This window comes from Bolinopsis microptera, chromosome 2, assembly GCF_026151205.1.
Source record: "Bolinopsis microptera isolate Bmic1 chromosome 2, MBARI_Bmic_1.0, whole genome shotgun sequence".
NCBI lineage: Eukaryota > Metazoa > Ctenophora > Tentaculata > Lobata > Bolinopsidae > Bolinopsis > Bolinopsis microptera.
In genome coordinates, this window is record NC_087073.1 from 1,888,566 (window position 1) to 1,913,903 (window position 25,338).

Below are 25,338 nucleotides of genomic sequence, written 5' to 3' on the forward strand. Positions count from 1 at the left end.
AAATGCTAGAAAATAAAGTTGGTACCATCGTTTTATAAAGGCCCCACATTGAATGAATGTACTTTAGAAAAACGGAGTACAATTTCAAACACAAGGAAATATCGAGCCCTATTTCATAAGTAATTATGGTGAACACTTCCATGTCACCGCTTGTGGGCGGACGCTATATTTCCTGATTTTTGGATGGGGCCCATAGAAGCGCAGCTCTGGGATCTCCCCTACAACAAAAGATAAATATAAAATCTCGCACTGAACATGTAAACGTTTAGTGGGAGAGGGAATAGAGGAAGCAGTAGACGGAATGTAATTGGAATATTATCGTAGAGCATCTATCATATTAGAAAGAGATAAACCTGTTATTAAAACTTACGGCATGGCCTGAAGTTGGACACCTCTAACAGCGAGCCTGTTAGTTGGTACAATACCGTCCCTTCCTTCGGAGTGTCTCGCATAGTGCCATTCTGGATCCTGAGAGAAACTAGGTTACAGTACCTATTCGTTTCTTAGGTCCAGTATTTGACTATTTTGCTCCAAACGACTTGGATATTTGATGCCTGTCAAGATAAACAATTAAAGATTTCGAAACTTAACCAAACTCCCAGCATAACGCATTTCTCTATAAACTATCTGAGATAAGCCACAACTCGAAGTTCGGTGTCATGGGTTCCAAGCAATCGGACAATATAATGGCCTTGTCAAACTTGACGCAATGGGTGGTATTACAGAGATAGGTGATATAATCAGTAACATGCAATTTCATATGAGTGGTCACTGACTCAGTGCTGTGCAAATAATAAATAATTGGATAATATGCGAATATTATTAATATCCCATGCAATTTGCTTAAAAAACTAATTATGCAAGGTTAACTAATAATGCACACATGAGCTAGCACTAGCACTGTAAAATGTCACGTGTTAGATTTAAAACTAATTTAAAACTCACATTAGAATATCGTGTTATGGTCAAGATGTCCCCCTTTTGAAAACTCAGCTCCTGAAAAAAAAACATAAGTCATTTAACAGTCGACATGGGGAATGCGTTTGATTGATGTCACTTATTATACAATACAAATTTACTGCTATACGCATTTTAAAATTCCTGAATAAGTTACCACTCTGTTAGGCTTCCTCGATGACATTTAAATGGTTGTTGAAATTCTAAGGCGGAGATTTCAAAAATGTCTATATAAAAAGATAACAGAGTAGCCGCCGAGAAATCTGCCCTACCAACGAAGCCTCATAATATTAATATCATTTTGTGGAGTTAATGGACTTTTAAACGTTAGCTACTGACGACGTTGCTCAATTTTTATTTGTTTTGATATTTTATTATAATATGTATTTTTTAATGATAAAAAAAGTGATATGTGTACATACTGTTAATTTGAATAAAATTGTACAATGTACCCGATTTTTGGTGCCACTAAAGTCATACTTTGCAACCACCTCTGAGCCTATGGGGAACACTTTTCGTTGCTGAGAAGGAATATAATTAGAATAATATTAGGAGTTATTGTTATTGACAAATTATATTAAGCAAAGAAAACGAGGCAGTAAAAGAATACGATATATTTGAAGGAAGGAATAAAGCAGAAGTTGAGAATTGGTATTAGTCCGTGTGAGCAGTTACCTGTGCCATAGTCCCCAACAGGACTCTTTACATAACTTGCTTCACAGAGTTCGAATACCTTTCTAGTGAATCAGCTAACGAATATATATCAAGTTAATATTTAAAACTAATATCAGCTATATAACAAAGGTATACCTATATAACAAAGGTATACGCTTGGACACAAAAAAGATGAAGTTACAGGGTGTTTCAAAAATCTTGCAAGAATGTACAATTTGGATAACTTCTTAACCATTTCTCTAAACTTCATCCTGTAAAAAGTTATTCTGAATTCTGTATGTTACCATGGTCATTGGCCACCATAGCACCTGCAATGAGTCCCCTAGGAACTGATGTAAATTTGTGATTTAGCACCCTCAAACTTGTTATATTTTGAGTTATAAGAGTGCGGATTGTCAGGTATTTTATTCATTCATACATAGTTGGTTTAAAGCTGTATATTTAAAACTCACTAATATTGTTGAAACTTTGAAAGCAGAACGCAAATTATGGAAATATACTGATGACAATACCATAAAAGTAAAAGTAAAGCATTTACATTTTCGGACTTTTCCGAATCCGTTTTTACCGAAGGCTCATTCACCAGTTACTCACGCTGCATGTATAGACAATATTAAAAAACAACAAAGACAAAGAACTCTCATGGGCTACTGATAAATGTATCACAATATTATTGTCGCAATATTAGAGGGGCGAGAAGCTGCACAGCTTGTCATAGGATTAAAAAGCTCTAATACATACTGTGTTTTTTTGCTGTCCAATAATTATTTGGTATTACAGGATCAAATGGAAATGGCGACGGTTTCAGTAGGTAAAATATTTAGGAATATACTTAATTGGAATACAATAGTGTGTAGTTTTGTTACACGTTCATGATCACGCTCGCTTATCTTATCTATAATTATCGCTACAATTTGTGTCTGTTGCGATACAACTCTCAGTACATTGTGGAAAATGTGGACTTATATTCTTTATTGTGGTCAAGTAAATATGTAGAATTGTTAGCAGATGCTTCTAGTGATATTGGTCTTTGGGGTGAGGAAATGATGAAGACATTAAAATGTGATGAAGATAGTGATATCACATTAGACAAGTTCAAGAAACCAAACAAGGACATTTTAGTCAAGCATGCACCTATTTGATGCATTTCAGGCATCGTCCACTATAAGCATACTTTACTATCAGCGAATAGAAATATAGAGGAAATGAAAGTGAAATGATCAATGCTCAGAAATCAATAATTTGGTTGCAAGATGAACTTCTGGACAATAGGACTAAAGAACTAGATACAGTTCAGAGAACTGTGAAAACTGCTGCAGAGAATACTATTCAAGCAGAGATTCAGTTCTACAGCGCTGTTTTGTCGAAATATTCCTCCAGCTCTGCCCCTACTTTCACAGCCAGAGAACTTGACAAACGTCGTTAGGAATGTTGTATTTAAAGAGGATTGCAGGTTTGAAGGAGACCGACAAAGGGAAGCTTTGTGAAAAAGTTGACGTGATTTTTTAGCAGATTGGAGAAAAACCACGTTTTGAAGCTGTCCGAGTTGGGAGGAAATCAGTAGACAAGACGAGATCAGTCAAAATTTCGTTAGATTATTGTAGTACCGTTCATCAGATATTACTAAAAGTTAAAAATCTGAGACAGTGCCAGGATCATACAACTGTTTTCATTTCTCCAGATCGATCACCCGAAGATCGAGCTATCCATCAACAGTTGGTCTTGGAGATGAAACAGATAGCCGAAGGACAAAGAGAACCCAAATATACATTATTATATCAGAGGTGGTAACATTCGTTCGTGTTGCGAGGATAAATTATTAGTGAGCAATATGTAATAATGATTGATGCATGATACACATCCATATAATAATAATAATAGGCCTAGGTGTGTTTTTGAATGCCAATTATAGTTTTGGTTTTAAATTTTTTTGCCGTATTAAGATATTATTCATTGACATACGTTGCATGCCACTTTTTGCGCGCCAAAGGCTGATATTTGGGATACGTAACATGTATCAAATTATTCATAAATTGAGAATCTAGTCCTTGGAGTATATTATTGCTTATTATATTGTAAAGCAAGTGTTTGTTTTAACTTTATGCTTCGATAAGATTTTTTGAGATAAAGGAATGTGCGTGCATGAAAACTTTTGCAAACAACAAAACACTATAGTTCAGTTGAATTTTTAGAGACACTGCTCATATTAGGACAAAAAGAAAATTGTCAGCGAGTAGACATTAGGAGTTTTGTTTTTAGTAGACAAAGTTTTCACCAATAACCCTCCAGGCCAGGGAGCATTCGCACTTTACAAAATGCATTGACGGATGTTCAATGTTACTCGTCTAAATTTCTTCGAAATTGCCCAAGGCAAGTGCTACGAAGTAGCTTGGAGGACTTCGACGCGCCGCGCAAACTAGCATTCTTCCTAGATCGTTGCTCTGCTTCGCAGAGCAACGATCTGGAAGGGTTGACATCGTCAATCAACGAATTAGCGCGCGCCGGGCTAGTCCATTAACAATGGACAAAAAAGTTGTAATTCAAAGTGCTGTATTGAAAAAGGACCGCAGGGCGCAGCAGGAATTTTGTTATTTTTGGTTGAAAGGAGAGTAAGACGGATGGTGAGAAAATATTAGAAAAAGTAGAAGAACTGTTCCAATAGATTGAAGTGAAACAACGCTTTGAAGCTGTTGGGATTGGAAAGAGATCAGCCGACATAACAAGACCAGACCTATCAAAATATTATTAACACATTCCATTAATTGACGATGTCACAGTGAGAAGCCTCATTGAGTGCGCGGCGTGGCACAGTAACGCATCGCGCTACAACACATTCCAAGCAATAATGTTCATGAGATTCACATACAACATAGCCATGTGTATACGCGTAATGCGGCGGTCGCGCGCTACTGCAAGCGAGAGGGTTGATTGACGATGTCAATCCGTCGAGATCGCTGCTGGTTGCTCTGCGAAGTTGTAGGTTTACAACCTACCAGAGCAACGATCGACGACGTGAAGCAAAAATGCGAAGCAAGAATGCTAGTTTGCGCGGCGCGGCGAACTCCTCCAAGCGAGACTCGAGAGGGGTCTGGTTAGAGCAATTCATGAGATATTACTGAAATCGAAGGACCTGAGACTATTAGTCAGCACCACAAAACTGTTTTCGTCATTTCTTCGGGTCGGTGACCGGACCTGAAGAGCAACCCTGCAACCCAAATACTTTACTTGATTCAATGATTCATGTTCACGATGTCAATCCTTCCCATACCAGCTCGGCGAGGCCCACTGCCGCATGTCACCGATCATTTACGGTTGCGAGAAGAATTATTTGATGCTCGGCGCGGCCCAGTAGTGCATCGCGCTACAACTCAGACACCATCTGCTCAGTGCTTTGAGTAACGATCTCGATGGGTTCGATGCGAACTAGCAAGAATGCTAGTTTGCGCGGCGCGTCGAAGTCCTCCAACTCAGTGCTCATATTTATTGGGCCGTGCTCAGCCTGTCATTCCGCTTAATCTCTATTCATGTTTGTGAACATGATAGCCTGAGGTCCCCAGGTCTATGAAGTGATGTTATTTGTTGTAAGGACAAGATCCTAGAGTAATTTAAATTATTTACGACATTGTCATATTTATTTTCGTGCTAGTCTTTTTCACTCGCCCCTTAGTATAGAGCCGCTCTGACATGGTTAGCAGCTAGTGGGACTTGTGCCGGCTGCTAACATAATTGACGATGTCAATTCATCGCAGCTCGGCGATCAGGCCCAGTAGCGCATATCGCTGATCTTCATCTAGCGAGAAGCATAATTGAGTGCGCGGTGCGGCCCAGTAACGCATCGCGCTACAAGTTACCTGGGGACCTCAGGCTATCATGTTCATAAACATAGAGATTCGGCGGAATGACAGGCTGAGCGCGGCCCAGTAAGCTACAAGCTGCTAACCATATGTAATGGGCGGGATATAAACACATTATTTCATTTCATAAATTTAGGAACTGTGAATCAATCTAACTTTTTATAAAAATTGTTATTGCTAGAGTATTTAGATAGGGACCAATATATCTTTAATCTTGGTACAATCTGCGACCTTGAGTTACCCTAGCAATAGCAATGCAACAGATCTATGACAAATCTATCCTATTCCTAAAGTCCCAGAATTCAGAAATCTGCAAGACTTTTACAATAGCAATTTTCGATTCGAAAACAATCATCTACATACGAAACAAAGTATTTATTACCCTGCTCCTAGTCCAATGTGACAAAGATATCGTAAAAGACATAACTAAATAATTTAAACAATACGGTGTCACCTAATCTATTTAAATATCAACCTAATCTTTGTTTCACATTTCAGTGGCGTAACGAAGGGCCCCGCCGACCAAAACGTCGTTTGAATGTGGGAAAATTTTGAAAATCTTAACTGAGGTACTAGAAAACTGCGCGTTTTGTTTTAGAAACACACTTTTTAAAAGATTTTACCGGTGTATCCTCTAAAATCACCTAATTTGTACAATTTTAGGGAAGGACGCCCAAAGGGGAGGGGGGCGCCAACAGGCGACGTTACACCACTCCTTGTTCATTGTTTGAGTGGCGACTGCCTTGTTTGAAACAATTTAACTCTAACATGCCATGCACATAATTAAAGAACTAGATACTGGTACTGGTGAACCATATTTTTTCTGAAACGTGACAGTAATTAACCAATTAACGTGACAGTAATTAACCAATTGGCTTTCAATTTCAGCATTAACCGATGAATACCTGGAATCAAAAATTATTTGAAATATCCAAACAAATATGGATCACCTCCCCACCTTCACCAGTATCGAGATCTTCAGTCAGCCTATACTTACAGTGGATGAAGAACTGAAGACTTTCAAATGAACAGGCAGAAACAAAAAGCTTTTTCTCAATTGTTATGATAAGTTGTTGTTCATCCATCTGTTTTGTGTCAAGGGCCAATGTTTAATCTCAATGTTTTGTAGGCCCTTGTTACTTCATGGAGGGCAGTACTTCTGTTCAGTGTTCTGTGTAATTTCCAAAGATTTATTTCTAGATAAAAATCAAACCCGTTCCCGGCTAAAACTTTCCTAAGATTAAAACATCCTCCTTAAAACATATTTATTCTCCGTCAGACCGATCCACTCCGTTCTTCTCCTCGGCCTGCAGAAGATCTTTAACTGTTATTTTCTCTTCAGGATACGTGTCGTTTATCCAGGCTGGATCGTATCTGAAGTATCATTACTTTGGTTAGTTAAAGGATCATTCACATACCATATAACACAACCTTACCCCATATCTGATATTCCACCTTATATCTTCAGGGCAAATAAACAAAGGGCCGGGTAGTGTTGACTGACCTGGACTCAGGGTAAATAAACAAAGGGCCGGGTAGTGTTGACTGACCTGGACTCAGGGCAAATAAACAAAGGGCCGGGTAGTGTTGAATAAACAAAGGGCCGGGTAGTGTTGACTGACCTGGACTCAGGGCAAATAAACAAAGGGCCGGGTAGTGTTGACTGACCTGGACTCAGGGCAAATAAACAAAGGGCCGGGTAGTGTTGACTGACCTGGACTGCTCCATGACCACGTTGGTGAGAGACATGGTGAGTTGTCTGGGAGAGTCCTCCTCGGGTTCATACACGGCACTGTTCTGATGATGATCCGCTAGGTTCAGGAAAGGAAGGTTGTGATGCAACATGAACAGGCCCGGCTCTCCGAACCTACTCCACACAGTCATTTCTCTGATGATATTATTTTCAGTGTATATATAAAGTCTCCCGACGTATTATGATGTTATTATAGACTCGATTATTGGCTTTAAGAGTTGATCTACCCTACTTTTAGAAACGTATCAGTAAATTAGTTTGTACGATCAACCACATCATGATATCATGGGCAATGCAATCCCCGTTCCTGTTAATTAATACGATTGTAGATTGCGAGACATTTCTCAGTAACATTTCTCGCTCCCTAAGGCCTAACGACATACCTAAGATTTTTGCAGTGTCTAATGAGAGCGAAAATGCTTCTGTATGAGATGCCAGACTGACTAAAATGAAACTCCTCCAGTCTGCCTTTGTGAGCTAGAGTCTCCACTGCATCGTCCAGGTTTGTGAACAGGTACCGTTGGTACCGGTCCTGTCGACCTGCGAACCCCAGCAAGTGAAGTACTCTGAGGTTGTCAAGTTGGGCCAGCGAGCTCATGGTGCCACTATCAAGGATCATGTAATCGTCCCCTGTTGATCTGCTATCCATCGTCTTCCTGTAAACGTCATAGTTTTAGTATCTAACTTATGAATGATTGTGATGCTATCGCTAAAGTTTTATCGATTACATGATTCATGACCACTTGGCACAGACCACAGCTCTTGCTTTACGAATAATGAACAGGAGTGAGATAAGAATTGATATTTTCGGAGCTTATTCTATAGTGATGTTCAATCTACAATCAATATTATAATTTCTGAGGCAATCTTCATATTACTAATCTCAAAATGTATCTTTAAATTTACTTGATCTTAAGAGATTCGAGCTGGGGAACAACAACGGGGAGAGACTTAATGAAATGAAGCGGCTCCGTCAATACCCCGGCACCATCCACTATTTCAAGATGAGTTAACCCACTCCACTTAGCGAACACCTGGACAAAATGGGTCACTATCTACCTGTACTATCTAGTAATAATAAACTTAGCAAACACCTGGACAAAATGGGTCACTATCTACTTGTTCTATATAGTAATAATAAACTTAGCAAACACCTGGACAAAATGGGTCACTATCTACCTGTACTATCTAGTAATAATAAATTTCATCAACACGACCAGATCAATGAGAAATCGTCTGCACAGATTGACCCTTTAAGCTTATAAAATGAGAAATTAAAAGAAAAAATAAATGTGTAAAATTTCTTACAGTTTTATACAGTTCAAGTTCCTGTTTATCTTTAAGTTGCTTCACTTCTTCTGCTATCTCATGTGACTGAACAATTTGAAGAGAATTTAACATTATATCAATAAAAGTTTGATACTTTGCCAACTTTTTGAGAATCATTCATTACAGCAAATTATTTTCACATTGAGAAACTAACCTTGCTCCCGAATGAGGATATTCGGCGCCGAAGGCGTGCTGGAGGTTTTCGCTCTTCATCTTTGACCTCAGGAATCAGGTTAACGTGTCTTAGACTCAACCTGGTTTAAATCTCAAGAATTACTGGAAATACGTTCTTATTGTAGGATATATGTCTTTTTTATTTCTTTTAAGATCAAAGTATTTCTGATGAACACTGTTATGAAAGCATACCAAGTAGTATTGAAAATAATTCAAGATAACTTGCTACAATATCTTAACAGGAACAGGGATATGAATAATAAAGATTGTCGAATATTTGCAGTGAATATTGCTGTGAATATTGCTGTGAATTCCACTCCGCTAAAAACCTATCGTTGTCTCCGCAAGCAAACCGGGACCGGGACAGAAACAGTATTCAAAGATGCCTGATCTCTTCCAAATGTATCATGCTGGGTTAAACAGTCAGCCACAGTAATAAGTCCGATCTAGGAAGCATATTAAAAATATCTGGGAAACACACGAAAAACTATTAAAATTCTTGGAGGGGTTAAAGAAACATAAAGGATTATAGGTTATAAGAAAGTTTATTATTTACGAAAGTTTGTTTAACTATAATATTTATTAACTATAATATTAATTAACTATAAGCATTAGAAGATAAAATTCTTCAAGATTTAATCGTTTTAATAATATTTCAGATCAGAAACAAATTTAAGCTACGCTACTGGTTTACCTCAGGACAACCTCCAAGATAAAGTACAGAAAAGAAAAAGAAGTTCTACCTTTCAAGGAGAATGTCCGTCTCAAGTAGAGAATGAGAGAGGTGGATAGGTTCCCGGTCGTTGCAACTTATCATCAGCTCCTTCGTTTCCTTCGCCAACTCGCTTAACTGTATGTTCACCGTTTGGTTGGATCCCTGTATTTCCATCATACTTCAAATGTGTCCTTCTAAAATAACAAAGGAAAATATATTTATTGTGTAGTGTGTAGTGTGTAGTGTGTAGTGTGTGGTGTGTAATGTGTAGTGTGTAGTGTGTAGGGTGTAGTGTGTAGGGTGTAGTGTGTAATGTGTAGTGTGTAGTGTGTAGTGTGTAGTGTTTAGTGTGTAGTGTGTAGTGTGTAGTGTTTAGTGTGTAGTGTGTAGTGTGTAGTGTGTAGTGTGTAGTGTGTCGTGTGGACAGAACAAAAATATCTGACTACAGCTCTGTATTAAAAGGATACAAAATCAGGAGGCAAACCAATTTTTAATGGCTTGAAAGAGGATAGGGAGATGCCTTTTCCCAAAAATATCTGAATTTGAAATCATGTTTCCTGCTACATTCCAAGATAATACCGTAACAAGTTGGACGAACCATTTAACGTCATTTCAAATAATGTTAAGCGACTTAAACACGATGAGGTTAGACTATTTGATTTAATTGTACGAAATGGGAGAAAGGCAGTCTTCGAGATCATGGCATTAACGGACAACGGTGTTTTTGTCTTTGAGGTGCTAATGAAATTACTGGCCAGGTTACCAGGAAGTAAGTAGGATCAAATCACTGGCAGTTTGACAAATCACTGCCGCTAAAACGATTACCATAGAATCATCGTTGTCCTAATATTATGTTAACACTAAAGCTGTAAAGTGTAACCCGGTACCTCGCTATTATTAATTATTATATCGCAGTTGAAATGCAATAGTATAAACCCGCCTATCATATTTGAAAACACACATAACAGTGTCGTATGAATGTATGAACTCTTTCTACAGTCCAAACTGACCGCAATGAGTACACAACAGTGAATCTTGCAGCTAACCTAATCATGATTTATTTACCAACGCTGCATATGCAGTAATGGGGGAGAGAGCGAGGAGGGAGAAAAAGAGAGACATTTTATGTCACATTAGTAGTACAAAACCATTAATTAATCCACTTACCAGTACCACCGGCCGATTTAAAAAATTTGCTTATTGGCTCCGTCAGAGTTTTGTCGAAACTATACCGAAAAAACCAGTCTCGTAACTCTTACCGTTTTCTTAATTAAGCCGCTCGGAAATTTCCCACACACACACATTCTGAGATTATTATTAAGATGATCGTAATAAGTTTAGGAAGACTTAGCCCGTTCTGAAAAATCCTCGGCCGGGAAAGAACACAAACCTCACAAAAATATTATTCCATATTCGAAAAAAATATCATAAATGTGATGAAAACTGCACAATGAAATTGCAAAGTAAAGTAACAGAACAGAAAAGAGAACAGCAACGTTAACAGTTAATTATATTTCCGGCTCAGATCTCAAATATATACTGGAAATAATTCATTGATTGGATTTCAAGGATGTTTAAAAGGTTTATGTGAAGCCCCAAGCTCGCTGCCACCGATTCTACTCGGAGTAACAGAGTACTAAGAAAAGCAAAGTAAAGAAAAATTTCAGGGTTACAGCCACTGTTAAACCCCCAGAAAAGATAACAGCAACGTTAATCATATTTCCGGCTCAGATCTCAAATATATGTTGGAAATATTTCATTGATTGGATTTCAAGGACTAGGTTAAAAGGCAATAATTACATCATGATGTGATTTCGTATCATGATTGTCGAATTTAAACCGGAAATTTCAAGTAAACTCACTATATTGCAGGGTATAGATTGCCAGAAATCATGGAAATTATCTGGCAGGGGATATTTGTCCATGATCTCCCAAAACAAACTCTACTGAATGATTTCTTTTGTTTGTATGACAAATATTATTATCATAAAATGAAGAGTGAAGACCATCCACCTTGATTGATATTCATGATGAAATTGAGATGTTTATGACTGAGAGATATAACTTTTGTAACTAATATAAACATATTTTCAATATAAAAATTGAATAAGGAGACATCTAATCATAACAATGTGTTTTGATAAGAATTCTACTATAATAGGTCAGGCTTGCAGAGAGTGAGCGTTTCGAACACCTAACAATAAGTATTAAACTACTACTTGTAGCCGCGATAGTTACACTTCGTGACTAAGTTGGCAAAGGCGATACTTGAATATGACTTGCAATTTGATTAACTGTTCGCATCGTTATACGATTCTACTGCAAAACGTTTATTATATTGCAAAGTCTAGCATTCCGTGACCCCTATAGTCAAATTACAAGCTGCTGGAGACGAATAAATAGAAAAAGAAAACGGATCAAATTCCGACCTTGAGTTCTTGAGATTACGCGCGCCAAAGTTTGAGGTTTACCTGTATTTACTAGTAACACTGGAACTTAAAGCAGCTCTAACTTAGTTGACCTTTCGCCTTTTTAGTTCTTAGATGAGTTTCAGTTAAACCATTTCAACCAAGAGACCGAAAAGTTAGAAACGTTTTAAGTTCCAGTTTGACTAGTTATTACAGGTAAACCTCAAACTTTGACAGTCTGGGCTCTGGCCTTAAGAAAGATGTTCATACAATGAGGTTTCCTGATTCCTTTAAATTCGACTCAACAAAGTTGTCACTAGGTCTAAACGGAAACAATCAGATGTTGTGGTTCTATCATATTATCATAGGACTCTTTTAACACGTAATACGTGTTACACGTAGTACGCGTTGAATGAGTCAAAGACAAAAACACCGTTGTCCGTTAATGCCATGATCTCGAAGACTGCCTTTCTCCAATTTCGTACAATTAAATCACATAGTCTTACCTCATCGTGTTACACGTAGTTACCTCAAATTCTCGCATACCGATGATTCTGGAGGGGGATTGTTTAAAACATATTATAAGTGATACGAAAAGTTTGTCTTTCACTGATAGCTGTAATCGTTCATGAGATTGCACGGACGTCGCAGGATGAGCTTAATGCCAATAAGTACAACTCGGTATAAAAATAATACTACCAATTTGTCTTTTACGTAGATTTAAGCGAAGAATTTTGTGAAGTACGTAAACCTAATTGAATTATGATTTGTTTTCTTTTATTTGTTCCACAAGTCTCTCTGCTAGAGCATACAGCTTTCTTTATGAAGGAGTTTCAGGAAAATCTATGTTTAACAAGAAGGCTAGCCCACCAACGGGGAGTCAGAAATGGACATGGATTGATGAACAAAAAACCATTAAAATGGAATGAATGAGCAACGAGCACGAACAAAACAAACTGTCTCTGATAAATCTATTTCTTGTTAACGCTAAACTGACGTTACAAGATCGATTCTTTCAGCGGATTTCATCGATAATACCATCGTGTATCGTGTGATAACAACGATCAATTACCAAAGAGGTACTCGGATAAAGTAAAATCGCAAGCAACCTCCCTGGCCAGAGAGCGGGTGATTAAATGAGGAATGAGGACAAGTGGAAATTAATTGAAACACGTACACATTAAAGGCAATTATAACTGTGCTCAGCTATGCTTGTTAAATAAGCTCCATTTTAATAGTTTTTGAATAGTTTCAACAATATCTAATGTTGTGTGAGTTTTTGACCTTGAATACTTCGGGCCGGTCCCCAACAAAAAAAGAAATGTCCCAGTGACTCCATAAAGAGGGTTGCAAAAGACTGAAAAAATCTGGGAGAGCAAACGATGAGGAGGAAGTGATTAGTGAACTACAAGTGCAGTGCAAGGTGATGATGATCCAATTTTCATGGATTATATATATCATATATGCGTGTCCAAGAGATACTGACACGTATCAAACTGGTGGGACCTTTCCGCAGAACCTTTAGCTTTCTGCAAACTTAACAATAATAGTCAGAGCGCCCAAACGTCTCGGACTAAAATGTCGATTAGAACGAAAAATGGCAGATAAGATTAAGCTATCCATTATCCCTGACCATTGCATATATGTTAACGGAAAAGTCTAGACTCTAGAGACAACAGTATACTTTGATACCCACGTCCCAAATCTGAGGTGACAATTTCTGCTTGAATTTCCTCGAAATCCAAGATTAAAACTGAAAATGACCGAGATTCACAGCTCAGAAAAGTTTCCAAAAGTTCGATCTTTTTTGTTAATTATTTTAGTTATTATTTATTTTGAAGATTTTGCTCATGCAAAAAGCCTAGCTGAGCAATTTGGCACTAGAGATCATTTACCAAAAATACGGAGATAATTGTTGTGACGTAAGACGAATCTTCTGATTGAAAAAAAGGAGAACTGTGTGAGCTTATCCCTGTTATTATTATATCCCTGGCCATTGCATATATGTTAACGGAAAAGACTAGACTAGACAACAGGGCCCATGCTTGTGCAGGAGCTGCATTTGCACTCAATATCTGTGTTTTGGTGACCCTCAGGTCCTTTGGTTACATACATTTTGTCCGAGACAATTTCAACTTTGACAATCCATGCTTAGAGGACAATATTATATTTAACTAATTCATTATGTAAACTTGTATGAAATTGACTGATTTGAAAGATTCCAATAAAAGTATACTTTGATACCCACGTACTAAATCTGAGGTGACAATTTCTGCTTGAATTTCCTCGAAATCCAACATTTAAACTGAAAATGACCGAGATACACAAAAGGGATTCATAGTGTATCTTTGTGTGCATATATTTATATATTTGATTTCTAGCAATGTTATTTGATTTCTAGCAATTCTAGCAATGAGAAATGTAAATTTGGACTACACTTTATATATATTACTAGAAAGCCCGTGGTCACATGGAGGAAGGTAATAGTATTCTTTGATAGTCAATTTTTTATCGCATCAAAAAATATCCGTCACAACCGAAGATAAAGCCGAATTAAATGTTAAACACTTTAAACACCACATAATTACCACAAAACCGATCAAAATGGCGCTCGCAAATCTTTGCACGTGAGCACCTGCACAATCCTCGTTACCGTGGTTACTTTGCAACTACCTATTTCTCATCTATTTGCACGTGGGCGGTCGTGCAAACAAAGAGAATCTTTCGAATTATAATATAGACTAGAAAGCCCGTGATCGCAGGGAGGAAGATAATATTAGTTTTTGGTAGTCAGTTTTTAATTTTTATAGCATCGAAAATATCCGTCACAACGTGCATGTTCGCGTTTACCATGGTTACTATGCAAATTTCTATTTCTCGTCAAATTTACACGTGGGCGTTCGTACGAACAAACTTAATTCTTTGAATTACAAGTAAGATATTATATTTGGCAGCAAGGCAATTTAGATAATGCAATGGCGGTCGCCCCCGGCCCCCCCCCCTCTTCCTACACCCCTGCCTCCCCCGAACTATTCAATACCGTAAAAATCGTCAAAGAGAGAAAACAAACGTAATATTTTGTGCCGGGATATTGATAACACAAGTGCAAATAACGATGATTGAATCGTTATTGAGATTGTGTGCAGTGCTCGTGTAATGTGCAGTGCATACCCTGGTCGCGTTATCTGGGACTGGGTAGAAACTACTCCTAGGCCTAATGTCCAGTATTCAGCGATCAAATTAGTGAATGTGGGGAGGTCGAAAATCCTTCAACAATGCCTGTGATACTTGGATTCTTGGACTCACTCCAAAAATACCGAGATAGGGTAAGATAACTGTTGTGACGTCAGACGAATCATCTGATTGAAAAAAGGAGAACTGTGTGAGCTTATAAATATTATATTATGATATTAATAGAATATTATAATATTAATAGAAAGCCCGTGGTAATCGTATAAAAAAATATCCATCCTAACCGAAGATACTGCCGATTATAATGCAATCGACACAACGAAATTACCACAAAACCGACCACAAGACCGATCTTTGCACGTGCACGTGTGCATTACAACACCGTTGCTATGCAACCTTTTGGTTTTTACCTAACTTCCTATTTCTCGTCTGATTTGCACGTGGGCGGTCGTACATACATACATTCTACAGAATAATTCTTTGAATATTAATAGCTTCCTCCCTGTTACCAAGGGCTTTCTAGTCAATACTATAATTCAAAGAATTATTCTGTACGACCGCCCACGTGCAAATTAGACGAGAAATAGGAAGCTGCATAGTAACCATGGTTGATGGTAACGGTGTTCAAAAGTACTCGGCACGTGTAAAGATTTGCGAGCGACATTATGATCGGTTGTGTCGTAATTACGTTGTGTTCAGCGCGAGCTTCATTTTAATCGGCTGTATCTTCGGTTGGGACGGATATTTTTTGATGCAATAAAAACTGACTGCCAAAAAATAGAAAACTACTAGCTTCCTCCGTGTGACCACGGGCTTTCTAGTATTAAATATAATATTGCATGACAAATTTATTTACAAACTTCTTCAGTCGGTTCAATTTATTTTTCATTACCGTTACGTGTCTATAATTAAAGTATTAAACACGGTTATATAAGTTTGCTTCTTTTTTTAACTGTTAACGTTTGTTTCGTATTTATATGTGTTTATTGGTGTTATGCTTGTTATAAATTATAACATATTTGATATTGTACTAGCCAATATGTTCTGTATTAAGTTTAACATTTAATAATGGTCAATAGCGAAATTGTTTTAGTTCCACCATCTTAAGCTTTCTGAGCCAAAAGAACCTTATATCCCAAGTTCCGACAACATTATATTAACCTAAATAAAATTGGTGAAATAGGAACGGCTTTTACTAATTCGCTAATATAACTAACATGCGGTTTTGCAGCCGAACCTTTAACTTATCATGCATGCAATAAAATGGCAAGCTAGCTTTTCATGATGCTTGTACTTAACAAGTTTACATAACCAAGATAACACTAACTCCCCAATTATAAATATGAAATTCAAAAATATCTAAAATATTATTTCGTGTTTTCATGACTGGTAGAATGCATGCTCGGGATAACTATTTCCAGTTATAGCTACAGTTAAAGCTATTTGATCTTCTAAGTATGTTATTATTGAATACTCAATTTATTGTAATCATGGGGCAGATAAGACTTACAGTTATGGTCAATATAAAAGTGGCGTACAAATTACATATTTCGAAAAAAACCTGTCGGATGAATATGAGTACCACGAATAAATATGACCTTGATACACGTTGTAACCCCTTTTCGCGCGCATTCTACAGGTTCCACCCCTGGGTCAGCAGATTTGGGGCACGTTAAGTAATATCTATAATATAATTCAAAAGATTCTTTCTGTCTGTAGCTGTCTGTACGACGCCCACGTGCAAATTAGACGAGAAATAAGAAGTTAGGTAAAAACCAAAAGGTTCCATAGCAATTAGCATGAGTGTTGGAATTCGCACGTGCACGTGCAAATATTGTTGGAACGACATTTTGATCGGTTTTGTGGTAATTACGTTTTGTTTTACATTTAAAATCGGCTGCATCTTCGGTTGGGGTGAATATTTTTGATACGATTAAAACTTTCTTTCAAAGAATACTACATACTAGCTTCATCCCTGTTACCACGGGCTTTCTAGTATTATATATAATATTATACGTATTTTATTCCGTTAGAAGACTTGCCCCAAAATAGTTTTAAGATTCACCGCTAGCCCTTCAATGATCAATAAATGCACAAAAACAATAATAAATCACGATTTCTTAAAATTCTTGTTGTCTAAATTAAACGATTTTATCTTATCGCGTACCGTTACACGTCTGCAGCAACCAAGTACTGTTTGGAACAGATCAGCCCGAAGGGATCTCAAAGAAAAATGATCAAAGTTGTGTAGTGCTGAAAAGTGCCGAGGTATTGGATATCGAAACAGATTGCTCCACCCCCTACCGTCAGAATAACAAATAAATGTTCATTAGTCCAAGTAATTGCGTACATAGTTCACTATGTGTTAAAAATATTGGCTCGAAGAGTAATGTAAGTTGTTGCTTAACGGGAAAATGCTTAACGAGAAAATGACTAAATTGGCTTTTCTTCAACTTTAGATGTAAGGGCGTTAGGAATTCAAGACAATTTGAAAAAGTCGACGTTGAGATTCCGTGGGACGCCGCAATAGAACAAAAAATTAAGGACTTATTTTTCTTAATAATATAATATCCATGGGCAACAAAAATGCCGGAGAGTTCAAAGATCCAATGTTAAACAGACAATTAGGGGTCGTGGATCATTGATATTTATTAACATCAAGAGGGCGAAAATTCTTTTAAAGTAATACAGGGTTTTCCGGTTAATATGTTATTGAATCATCTACCTTACGAGACATAATTGTGTTCGATATAATGCCGGTGACCTAAATGATTTGGGAACGAAAATATGGGAATATTTGCAACGAACAAATTTGAAAATCATGTCATCATTCTATAAGTATAATCTATCGTAATTCTTGGACGGGGCTCAAATCTATCAGGGGACTGACTGTACTCGGTCCATTCCTCTCGCTTCATATTCCTTCTTACTCTTTCTCCTCGTGGCTAAAAAACAAAAAAGAGTAGAGTAATAGACTTCGCAAGCACATCAAATCACGCGGGCTTTATACCTTTATGTTAAAGTCTCCTTTCTGTTAAAGTTTCCTTTCTGCCACAAAAAAGCATCATCCGCTACACGGTCCACCTACAACCACTCATTCGCAGTGAGAGCTGGAAGACTCTGGAATGTTCTCCCCAAAATTGTCAATACTCAAAAGACTTAGGCAAGCTTGAAGACATCTCTTGGAAACTTCCTAGACACCCTTCCAGACAAGCCTCCACCCCTGGATACAGAGCAGAAAACTTTAACTCGATAAATTAATATAACTAGCAGTAACCCGTATAACCCTAAAATAGTGTCAACACTCAAGAGACTAAAATAATTATTACCTATTTAATTCGCGTTTTTGACACCACTTGGGGGTTCAAATTTTGGGCTCTAAAACTCCTATTCCTTGGCCAATTTTTTATTTTTTCATGCTGATTTGGAGGCCATCAAAGCATTTGACCCAGTCAAAAAAGTAACAGTTGTATATCTTTTACGGTTTTTGCGGAAAGTCGCGTTAAAGTTGATGCAGTGGTGTCAGTAAAATGGTACGGATAAACACATCCATATATATCGTCTCGCTTTATATATAGTAAGATAGACTGGTGCAGTCTGCAAGGAGGTGGTCCGCAGATTGCGTGATGGCCGTGAAGATGCCCACTTCTAAACCTCTCAATAGGTTCAATAAGTAGGTATCCTTCAAACTTCAGACCTATTAACAAGTGATTAATAAATGATTAACTATATCGAGCAGTACAAAATTAATATCTACCAACGCTTTTCATAAAATGGAACAGAAGTGAAATGATGGTTTTAAATAGTGCGACAGAAAGATGAGAAAGTCATGCGGGGCTCCAGGCTAGGTTGCAACAGCTGAAGCCACTACCCGATACCACCCCTATGCTGCCACTATACCTGATATCATCACTGCCATAATATCTTAATATTGTATGTAGGGCCACTTCCATGGCATGGTGGCAGTGCAGTAGTGGCAACATGCGTTACGTTGTTGTACCTACAAGCTTCTGGACCTGAGAATTTGACTGCTCGATGTACAATAATTGGCTTACATGTCACGTAATATAATTATGAGTTGCATTGCATATGTTACGTCACCCTGGTTACGTCACCCTGGTTACGTCACACTGACATTGATTTATATTAAATCCTAAATATATATAGGACTCTATACTTATAGGACTGTATATTATATAGGACTCTACATACACATTATATTCATCAAAATGTGATTCCTAACCCAAAGTCGATCGTCCCAACTCCCAAAATACAACCAAACGTTTGTCGGCATCGGCAAGCTCAACAGTAAAAACGAAGGATCAATCACGAGATAACCGTAAACTACATTAATTATTTACCGGAGACGCAAAAGGAAAAGTAACGATGGATAATGAAGTGTGTGAACCAGGTGAGATGATATTTGCAATTATATCGGTAGTTATAATTTAATCAGATCATCACAAGAACTGTAGAACACGCTATGTTAAAATGATGCAATGAACCAGATTGGGCTATTTCAAAGGAGGCAGTCTAGTCATTGATATCCTTTTCACTGAAAATATATACTATCCCTGAAATATGTGAACAAGTTTTCGTCTAGAACAATCATCGGGAATCATATTTGTGATATGAATAAGCAAGAAAATGACCTTATCCTCTCATAATTCAGGTTATTCTTGTAAGCACAGGTTGGACCAACCTGTGCTTACAAGAATAACCTGAATTATGAGGATGAGGATATTTTCCTGCTTATTCATACCACAAATCCGATTCCCGGTGATTTTTCTAGATGAAAACTGGTCGGTTCGGCTTTAAAAGCATATATAATTCACTAGAACAATGATGCTAAAATGAGTTAAAAGCAAATATCTGTCCACGTATTAATCGTACGTGTTATTTCAGAATACTAGGGGCTGATAGTGGCAGTGTTACTTTAGAACTTTAGGTTCAATAACTTTAAACAGTTTCGAGAATAGTGTCCTCTCAAATATCACTATTTTGGAAAGTTTTTGTCTGCATAGAATTTGTTGACAGATTTAATTTAAAATGGATAACAGCAGAATGAAGGACGTACGAAGGGTGCAATAATGATGGAGTTGTTATCTTGCAAGTGTCTGTGTATGGTTTTGGAAATTTTGGATTCGTCCGAATAAGTGTTAATATAGGATGGCTCTTAAGAGCTAAAGACGACCTACCCCACTGCAGTTAGGAAGAAGCACACCACAAATGCTTGTTCTCTGTTTCCCAGGAAGAGGACAATTGTTTAGCATCTTTACCAAATATTTACCGTCTGCGCATCTGAAATCAGAAATGGCTGTTGTTTACTGTTTAGTGATATTTGACAGAATCATTAGTTCAATCTACATTACGGTGCTCATTTAAAGCCAAAGGTAAGGGCAAGGGTTATAGTGCTGTTGCAACATACCTTATCGGACCTTATTTGAACGGACATTACTTGAACGCTGGAGGCCCTATAGCGCTCATCTTAATGTCCGTTCAAATAAAGTCCGTTCATTTAATGTCCGTCCCAGTAAAAGTTAAAGTCCGTTGAATTTTTTTCAAAAATGTTTCCATTTCGAACTTTTTGTCCCGAATATGATCTGAACTGTTAATTTCAGTGTATTTCAATAGCTACCATTAGACTAAACTATATTGTTGAATCAATGAAAACAAGTTATTATAAAATTTTAACGATATAAATTGTAAATATCACATTATGGTATGATCACTATCTTGATCTAAATTTTTTTGCCCATGCAGTTGATCTACAAGGGAAAAACAAATCAATCTCTTCCTAAGTATACATTTCCGAAAGAATTTGAGGTTCTTCGAGAAACATTGGGCAAATGAATCTACAACAATAAGTTTTATCGAGAACATCATAGACCATAGTGCCGTATGTTAACGACGAAAAGGTTCTCCTTCATCTTTGGTCTGCCGGAGGCACAGAAAACTTTTTTAGTATATGATGTTTTCAAGGGTCATTTTACGGAAAAAGTCAACGAAATTATGGCACTCAACGCTAAAAATGTTATCACCGAAAATGTTTTCTGGAAACCACTATTCTCCGTTTCAAAAAAAATATTCAGCCGGATATCCGGTCGGTTCCTAATAGTAATATGGTAATTGATAAAATACACAGTCTATGAATTACAAGTTCCCGGTACATTTCGAAATCTAGCTGCATCAGTGAAATTGAATGTGGGAATGCACAGTGCACAGCTCTCAAACGATAGATATACTTATAGTTTAAGATACGGGTGGCTAATAATTGGATGCTTGTAATAAAATATAATATATATTAACTGCGCACTGATTATAATTCGATACTGTAGACATGAGATTCATGATTCATAGAGAACTAGCCGGGGCAAATATGTCGTTACTGGGCGGCGCTCAGTCTGTCATTCCGCCGAATCTTTAATAATTATAATTATAATAGCCTGGGGTCCCCAGGTAAATATGTCGTGGCAACTACTATAACTCTATTACTATACGTATAAAATAAACAAATGCGAATAATAAACGGATCAACATCACTGAAATCTTATTACTTATACCCTGAGCCCTGAGAAAGAAAAGAATTTAGACCTAATGGCGATTTTTCTCACCAAGTTAACAGAGCCTGTCCTAAATTGAGTAAATAGTGCCTCCAATATACAATTTATTTATACTTTTATAGATTGCAACGGCCCTTAAGCGCTTGGTGCATCGACTTTAATTCTATTTAAAGTCTTTATAATTAGTAAGGGGAAAAGTGGTCGATTTAAGGGTTCCGTTGGATTTGAATGTTCACAAGGATTTCTCAACGGAATATGGTAGTTAGGACCCCTACGAACATAATTAGACTTGTTGCCAATTTTGTATCTCAACAGAAACACCACTTTTACCACTTTTTACCACCTTTGTACCACCTTTCTGGTTTGCCAAATATCTTTAGTTGTGAACGTCGTAGAAGGCTGCAAATTAACCTAGAATGTTTATCTTATCAAGGAGTAAAACTTTTGTACTAATATTTTTTACATTGGACAATCAGCTAATTGGATAATTACCAATTAGTTAATCACCAAAAAAGGTGAAAATTTTTTATTGGCTCAAAATGATTGAAATCGTTTTAAACACGGAAAAAAGTATTTTTAAGAAAAACTTCAAAAATTTTTCACTCAAAATATATTTTCGAGACTTGGAAAAAATGTTTGAAAATTTGAAAATATTTTTTTTCGCCAAAAGTGATCGAATTGCATGAAACGTGGATAAAAATGCTTTGCAGAAAAACTTCGAAGATTTTTAGATTGGGGAATACTAAAATCATCAATATTTGAAGTTGGAGTTCAGTAAATCTCGACATATTTTAGTAATTAGGAATAGCTTAGCGGAAAGGGCTGAACCTGAAAAAGGTTAACCACACAATGTTAGAGTTTCATAACTAATTACAATACAGCTTTATCAAATTCCACATAAAGAAACAGCACAAAAGGACCATTTAAGATCGAACCGATTTTACCTGCTGTACTATCATTTTATTGATTTCAATGATCAAAACCTCTGTACCGTCAATATTTCCAATCTAGACCGGGTATCTGAATGTACCGGACCTCTTATTTACCTCTATAAATAGATCCAGTTGTGCAAGAAATGCGATTTCTCACAGAGGTTTCTTTTAACTGTGCACTTTTTGTCACTCTCGCAAGAGGCCTGGTATTATAGGGGGGTATAGGAAGCGAGTGTAAATATACCTTCCATCATCCACTGTGGCTTTTTTGTATTGTGAATTCGCATGTCGCTTCGTTTGCTATGCAAGATACCTCAAATAACCCCCATATGTCATTGCCAGGGTCGGGATAGAGCTGGAGATATCATTGAAAAGTTGCTAGAAATAGCTAGATTTAGAGTAAACTGGTGGTAGCTGGGTGGTCATGGTGCTAGCATGGATGTAGTAGAACCGAGCTACATGGGGTTTCATTGGAGTTGGTTATTTTAATGGCCAAAGAGTGCCGGAACTAAAGTTACTTAAAATTGCAGTTGAGGGGCAGTGCAATTTGCAAACCACGGTGGAGTCAGGGACATAGAGCTACAGTGCAGCCGCAGGGGTACTGCAAAAGAACAGTGCAAGTGATACAGTCTGCAACAGTAAAACGCCGAAGAAGGACATAAGATTGTGGTTGCAGAGGAGAGGAGCTGGAACCTGATTGTGTTTGGGTTGTAAGAAGAGGAGGAAGAAGAGTTTCCTGCTCTGGTAACTACATTTTTGGAAGAGGTGGGGTGAGAACCTATTTCCAAGCGACAAGGCCAAGGGTGGGCTGGAAGCAACCAAGTACAGCTATCCGACCTATCAAGATCACCGTCCTGAGCTTAACAGCCTTTCATCAGCTCTCTGTCCCTGACTCCACCGTGGTTTACACTGCCCCTCAACTGCAATCTTAAGTGACTTTAGTTCCGGCACTCTTTGGCCATTAAAATAACCAACTCCAATGAAACCCCGTGTAGCTGTGTAGCTACGTTCTACTACATCCATGCTAGCACCATGACCACCCAGCTACCACCACTTTACTCTAAATCTAGCTATTTCTAGCAACTTTTCAATGCTATCTCCAGCTCTATCCCGACCCTGGCAATGAAGCAATGACATATGGGGGTTATTTGAGGTATCTTGCATAGCAAACGAAGCGGCATGCGAATTCACAATACAAAAAAGCCACAGTGGATGATGGAAGGTATATTTACACTCGCTTCCTATACCCCCTATAATACCAGGCCTCTTGCGAGAGTGACAAAAAGTGCACAGTTAAAAGAAACCTCTGTGAGAAATCGCATTTCTTGCACAACTGGATCTAATTATAGAGGTAAATAAGAGGTCCGGTATAGATTGGAAAGATTGACGGTACAGAGGTTTTGATCATTGACATCAATAAAATGATAGTACAGCAGGTAAAATCGGTTCGATTTTAAATGGTCCTTTTGTGCTGTTTCTTTATGTGGAATTTGATAAAGCTGTATTGTAATTAGTTATGAAACTCTAACATTGTGTGGTTAACCTTTTTCAGGTTCAGCCCTTTCCGCTAAGCTATTCCTAATTACTAAAATATGTCGAGATTTACTGAACTCCAACTTCAAATATTGATGATTTTAGTATTCCCCAATCTAAAAATCTTCGAAGTTTTTCTGCAAAGCATTTTTATCCACGTTTCATGCAATTCGATCACTTTTGGCGAAAAAAAATATTTTCAAATTTTCAAACATTTTTTCCAAGTCTCGAAAATATATTTTGAGTGAAAAATTTTTGAAGTTTTTCTTAAAAATACTTTTTTCCGTGTTTAAAACGATTTCAATCATTTTGAGCCAATAAAAAATTTTCACCTTTTTTGGTGATTAACTAATTGGTAATTATCCAATTAGCTGATTGTCCAATGTAAAAAATATTAGTACAAAAGTTTTACTCCTTGATAAGATAAACATTCTAGGTTAATTTGCAGCCTTCTACGACGTTCACAACTAAAGATATTTGGCAAACCAGAAAGGTGGTACAAAGGTGGTAAAAAGTGGTAAAAGTGGTGTTTCTGTTGAGATACAAAATTGGCAACAAGTCTAATTATGTTCGTAGGGGTCCTAACTACCATATTCCGTTGAGAAATCCTTGTGAACATTCAAATCCAACGGAATGCCACTTTTCCCCTTACTAAATTATCTGCACCCGGAAATTAAAAACTGCAAAATCTTGCAGCTTCGGGAAATTAAATTATCACAATGATATATCAGAGTTCAGACTACGCAATATGTAAGTCAACGAAAATAAATCCCATGGAAAAAGCGCTCTTGATGAATCGCTAATGAGAGCGGGAACTGGAAAAAGGACGGTCAAGCAAAACCCTTGCAAATCTGATCGAAGAGTTACTACCAAGCTCCCACACTGTAAAACACTAAATCATGTCAAGTCCTAAATAATGGTGATCAGTGCAGAACGAACAGCAAAGCCAAAAAAAAAAGAAAAGGGGGGACCCCCAACCCATGTAGGCGTAGCTGAGACGCCTCACAGCAAGTAGACCAAAGTGGCTCTTGCTTGTGAAAGGTGTATCAACTCCCCGCTTGGTTCAGCTAGGCCTGATGGAGTTCTCTTCCAATTATTCAATTAGACAGTTATATATTAGTGAATTCATTCCCGATCTCATTTTTAAATCCCAGGATTCGGGAATCCCGACCAAAATAAATCCCGGGATTCCCGAAAATCGGAAAAATTTCCCGGATTCCCCGAAAATCGGGAATTTCCCGGAAATCAGGATT

The 25,338-nt window shown here is 37.5% G+C and overlaps 2 protein-coding genes across 2 annotated transcripts in view; both read right to left on the reverse strand.

Annotated features, from left to right (window-relative positions):
- LOC134826360 (tyrosine-protein kinase CSK-like) overlaps positions 1–8,704 on the reverse strand; it is a 23,134-nt gene extending 14,430 nt beyond the window's left edge. The window contains exons 1-5 of the mRNA XM_063838705.1: positions 8,695–8,704; positions 1,633–1,708; positions 1,410–1,478; positions 946–996; positions 371–468 (exon numbers count right to left, since the gene is read on the reverse strand). Coding sequence (XP_063694775.1) covers positions 371–468; positions 946–996; positions 1,410–1,478; positions 1,633–1,641 — 227 coding nt within the window. The 5' untranslated portion in view covers positions 1,642–1,708; positions 8,695–8,704. The remainder of the gene's footprint in view (positions 1–370; positions 469–945; positions 997–1,409; positions 1,479–1,632; positions 1,709–8,694) is intronic.
- Positions 6,662–20,337, reverse strand: LOC134826362 (uncharacterized). The gene is made up of 8 exons (XM_063838706.1): positions 20,256–20,337; positions 9,486–9,651; positions 8,723–8,822; positions 8,548–8,613; positions 8,146–8,273; positions 7,623–7,895; positions 7,201–7,374; positions 6,662–6,860 (listed from the first exon to the last, which is right to left on the reverse strand). The coding sequence occupies exons 2-8, from the start codon at positions 9,632–9,634 to the stop codon at positions 6,752–6,754; spliced, it is 999 nt and encodes a 332-aa protein (XP_063694776.1). The 5' UTR covers positions 9,635–9,651; positions 20,256–20,337; the 3' UTR covers positions 6,662–6,751.
- Positions 20,338–25,338: the final 5,001 nt, after the last annotated feature.

Bases quoted from the DNA above. Each gene is read 5' to 3' on its own strand.
- LOC134826362 (XM_063838706.1), bottom strand. From the start codon at position 9,634: ATGATGGAAATACAGGGATCCAACCAAACGGTGAACATACAGTTAAGC. The intron at 8,614-8,722 runs GTTAGTTTCTCA...CAAATTGTTCAG, and splicing joins TATCCTCATTCGGGAGCAAG to TCACATGAGATAGCAGAAGA. The intron at 8,274-8,547 runs GTAAGAAATTTT...CATTTTGTCCAG, and splicing joins AACTTGAACTGTATAAAACT to GTGTTCGCTAAGTGGAGTGG.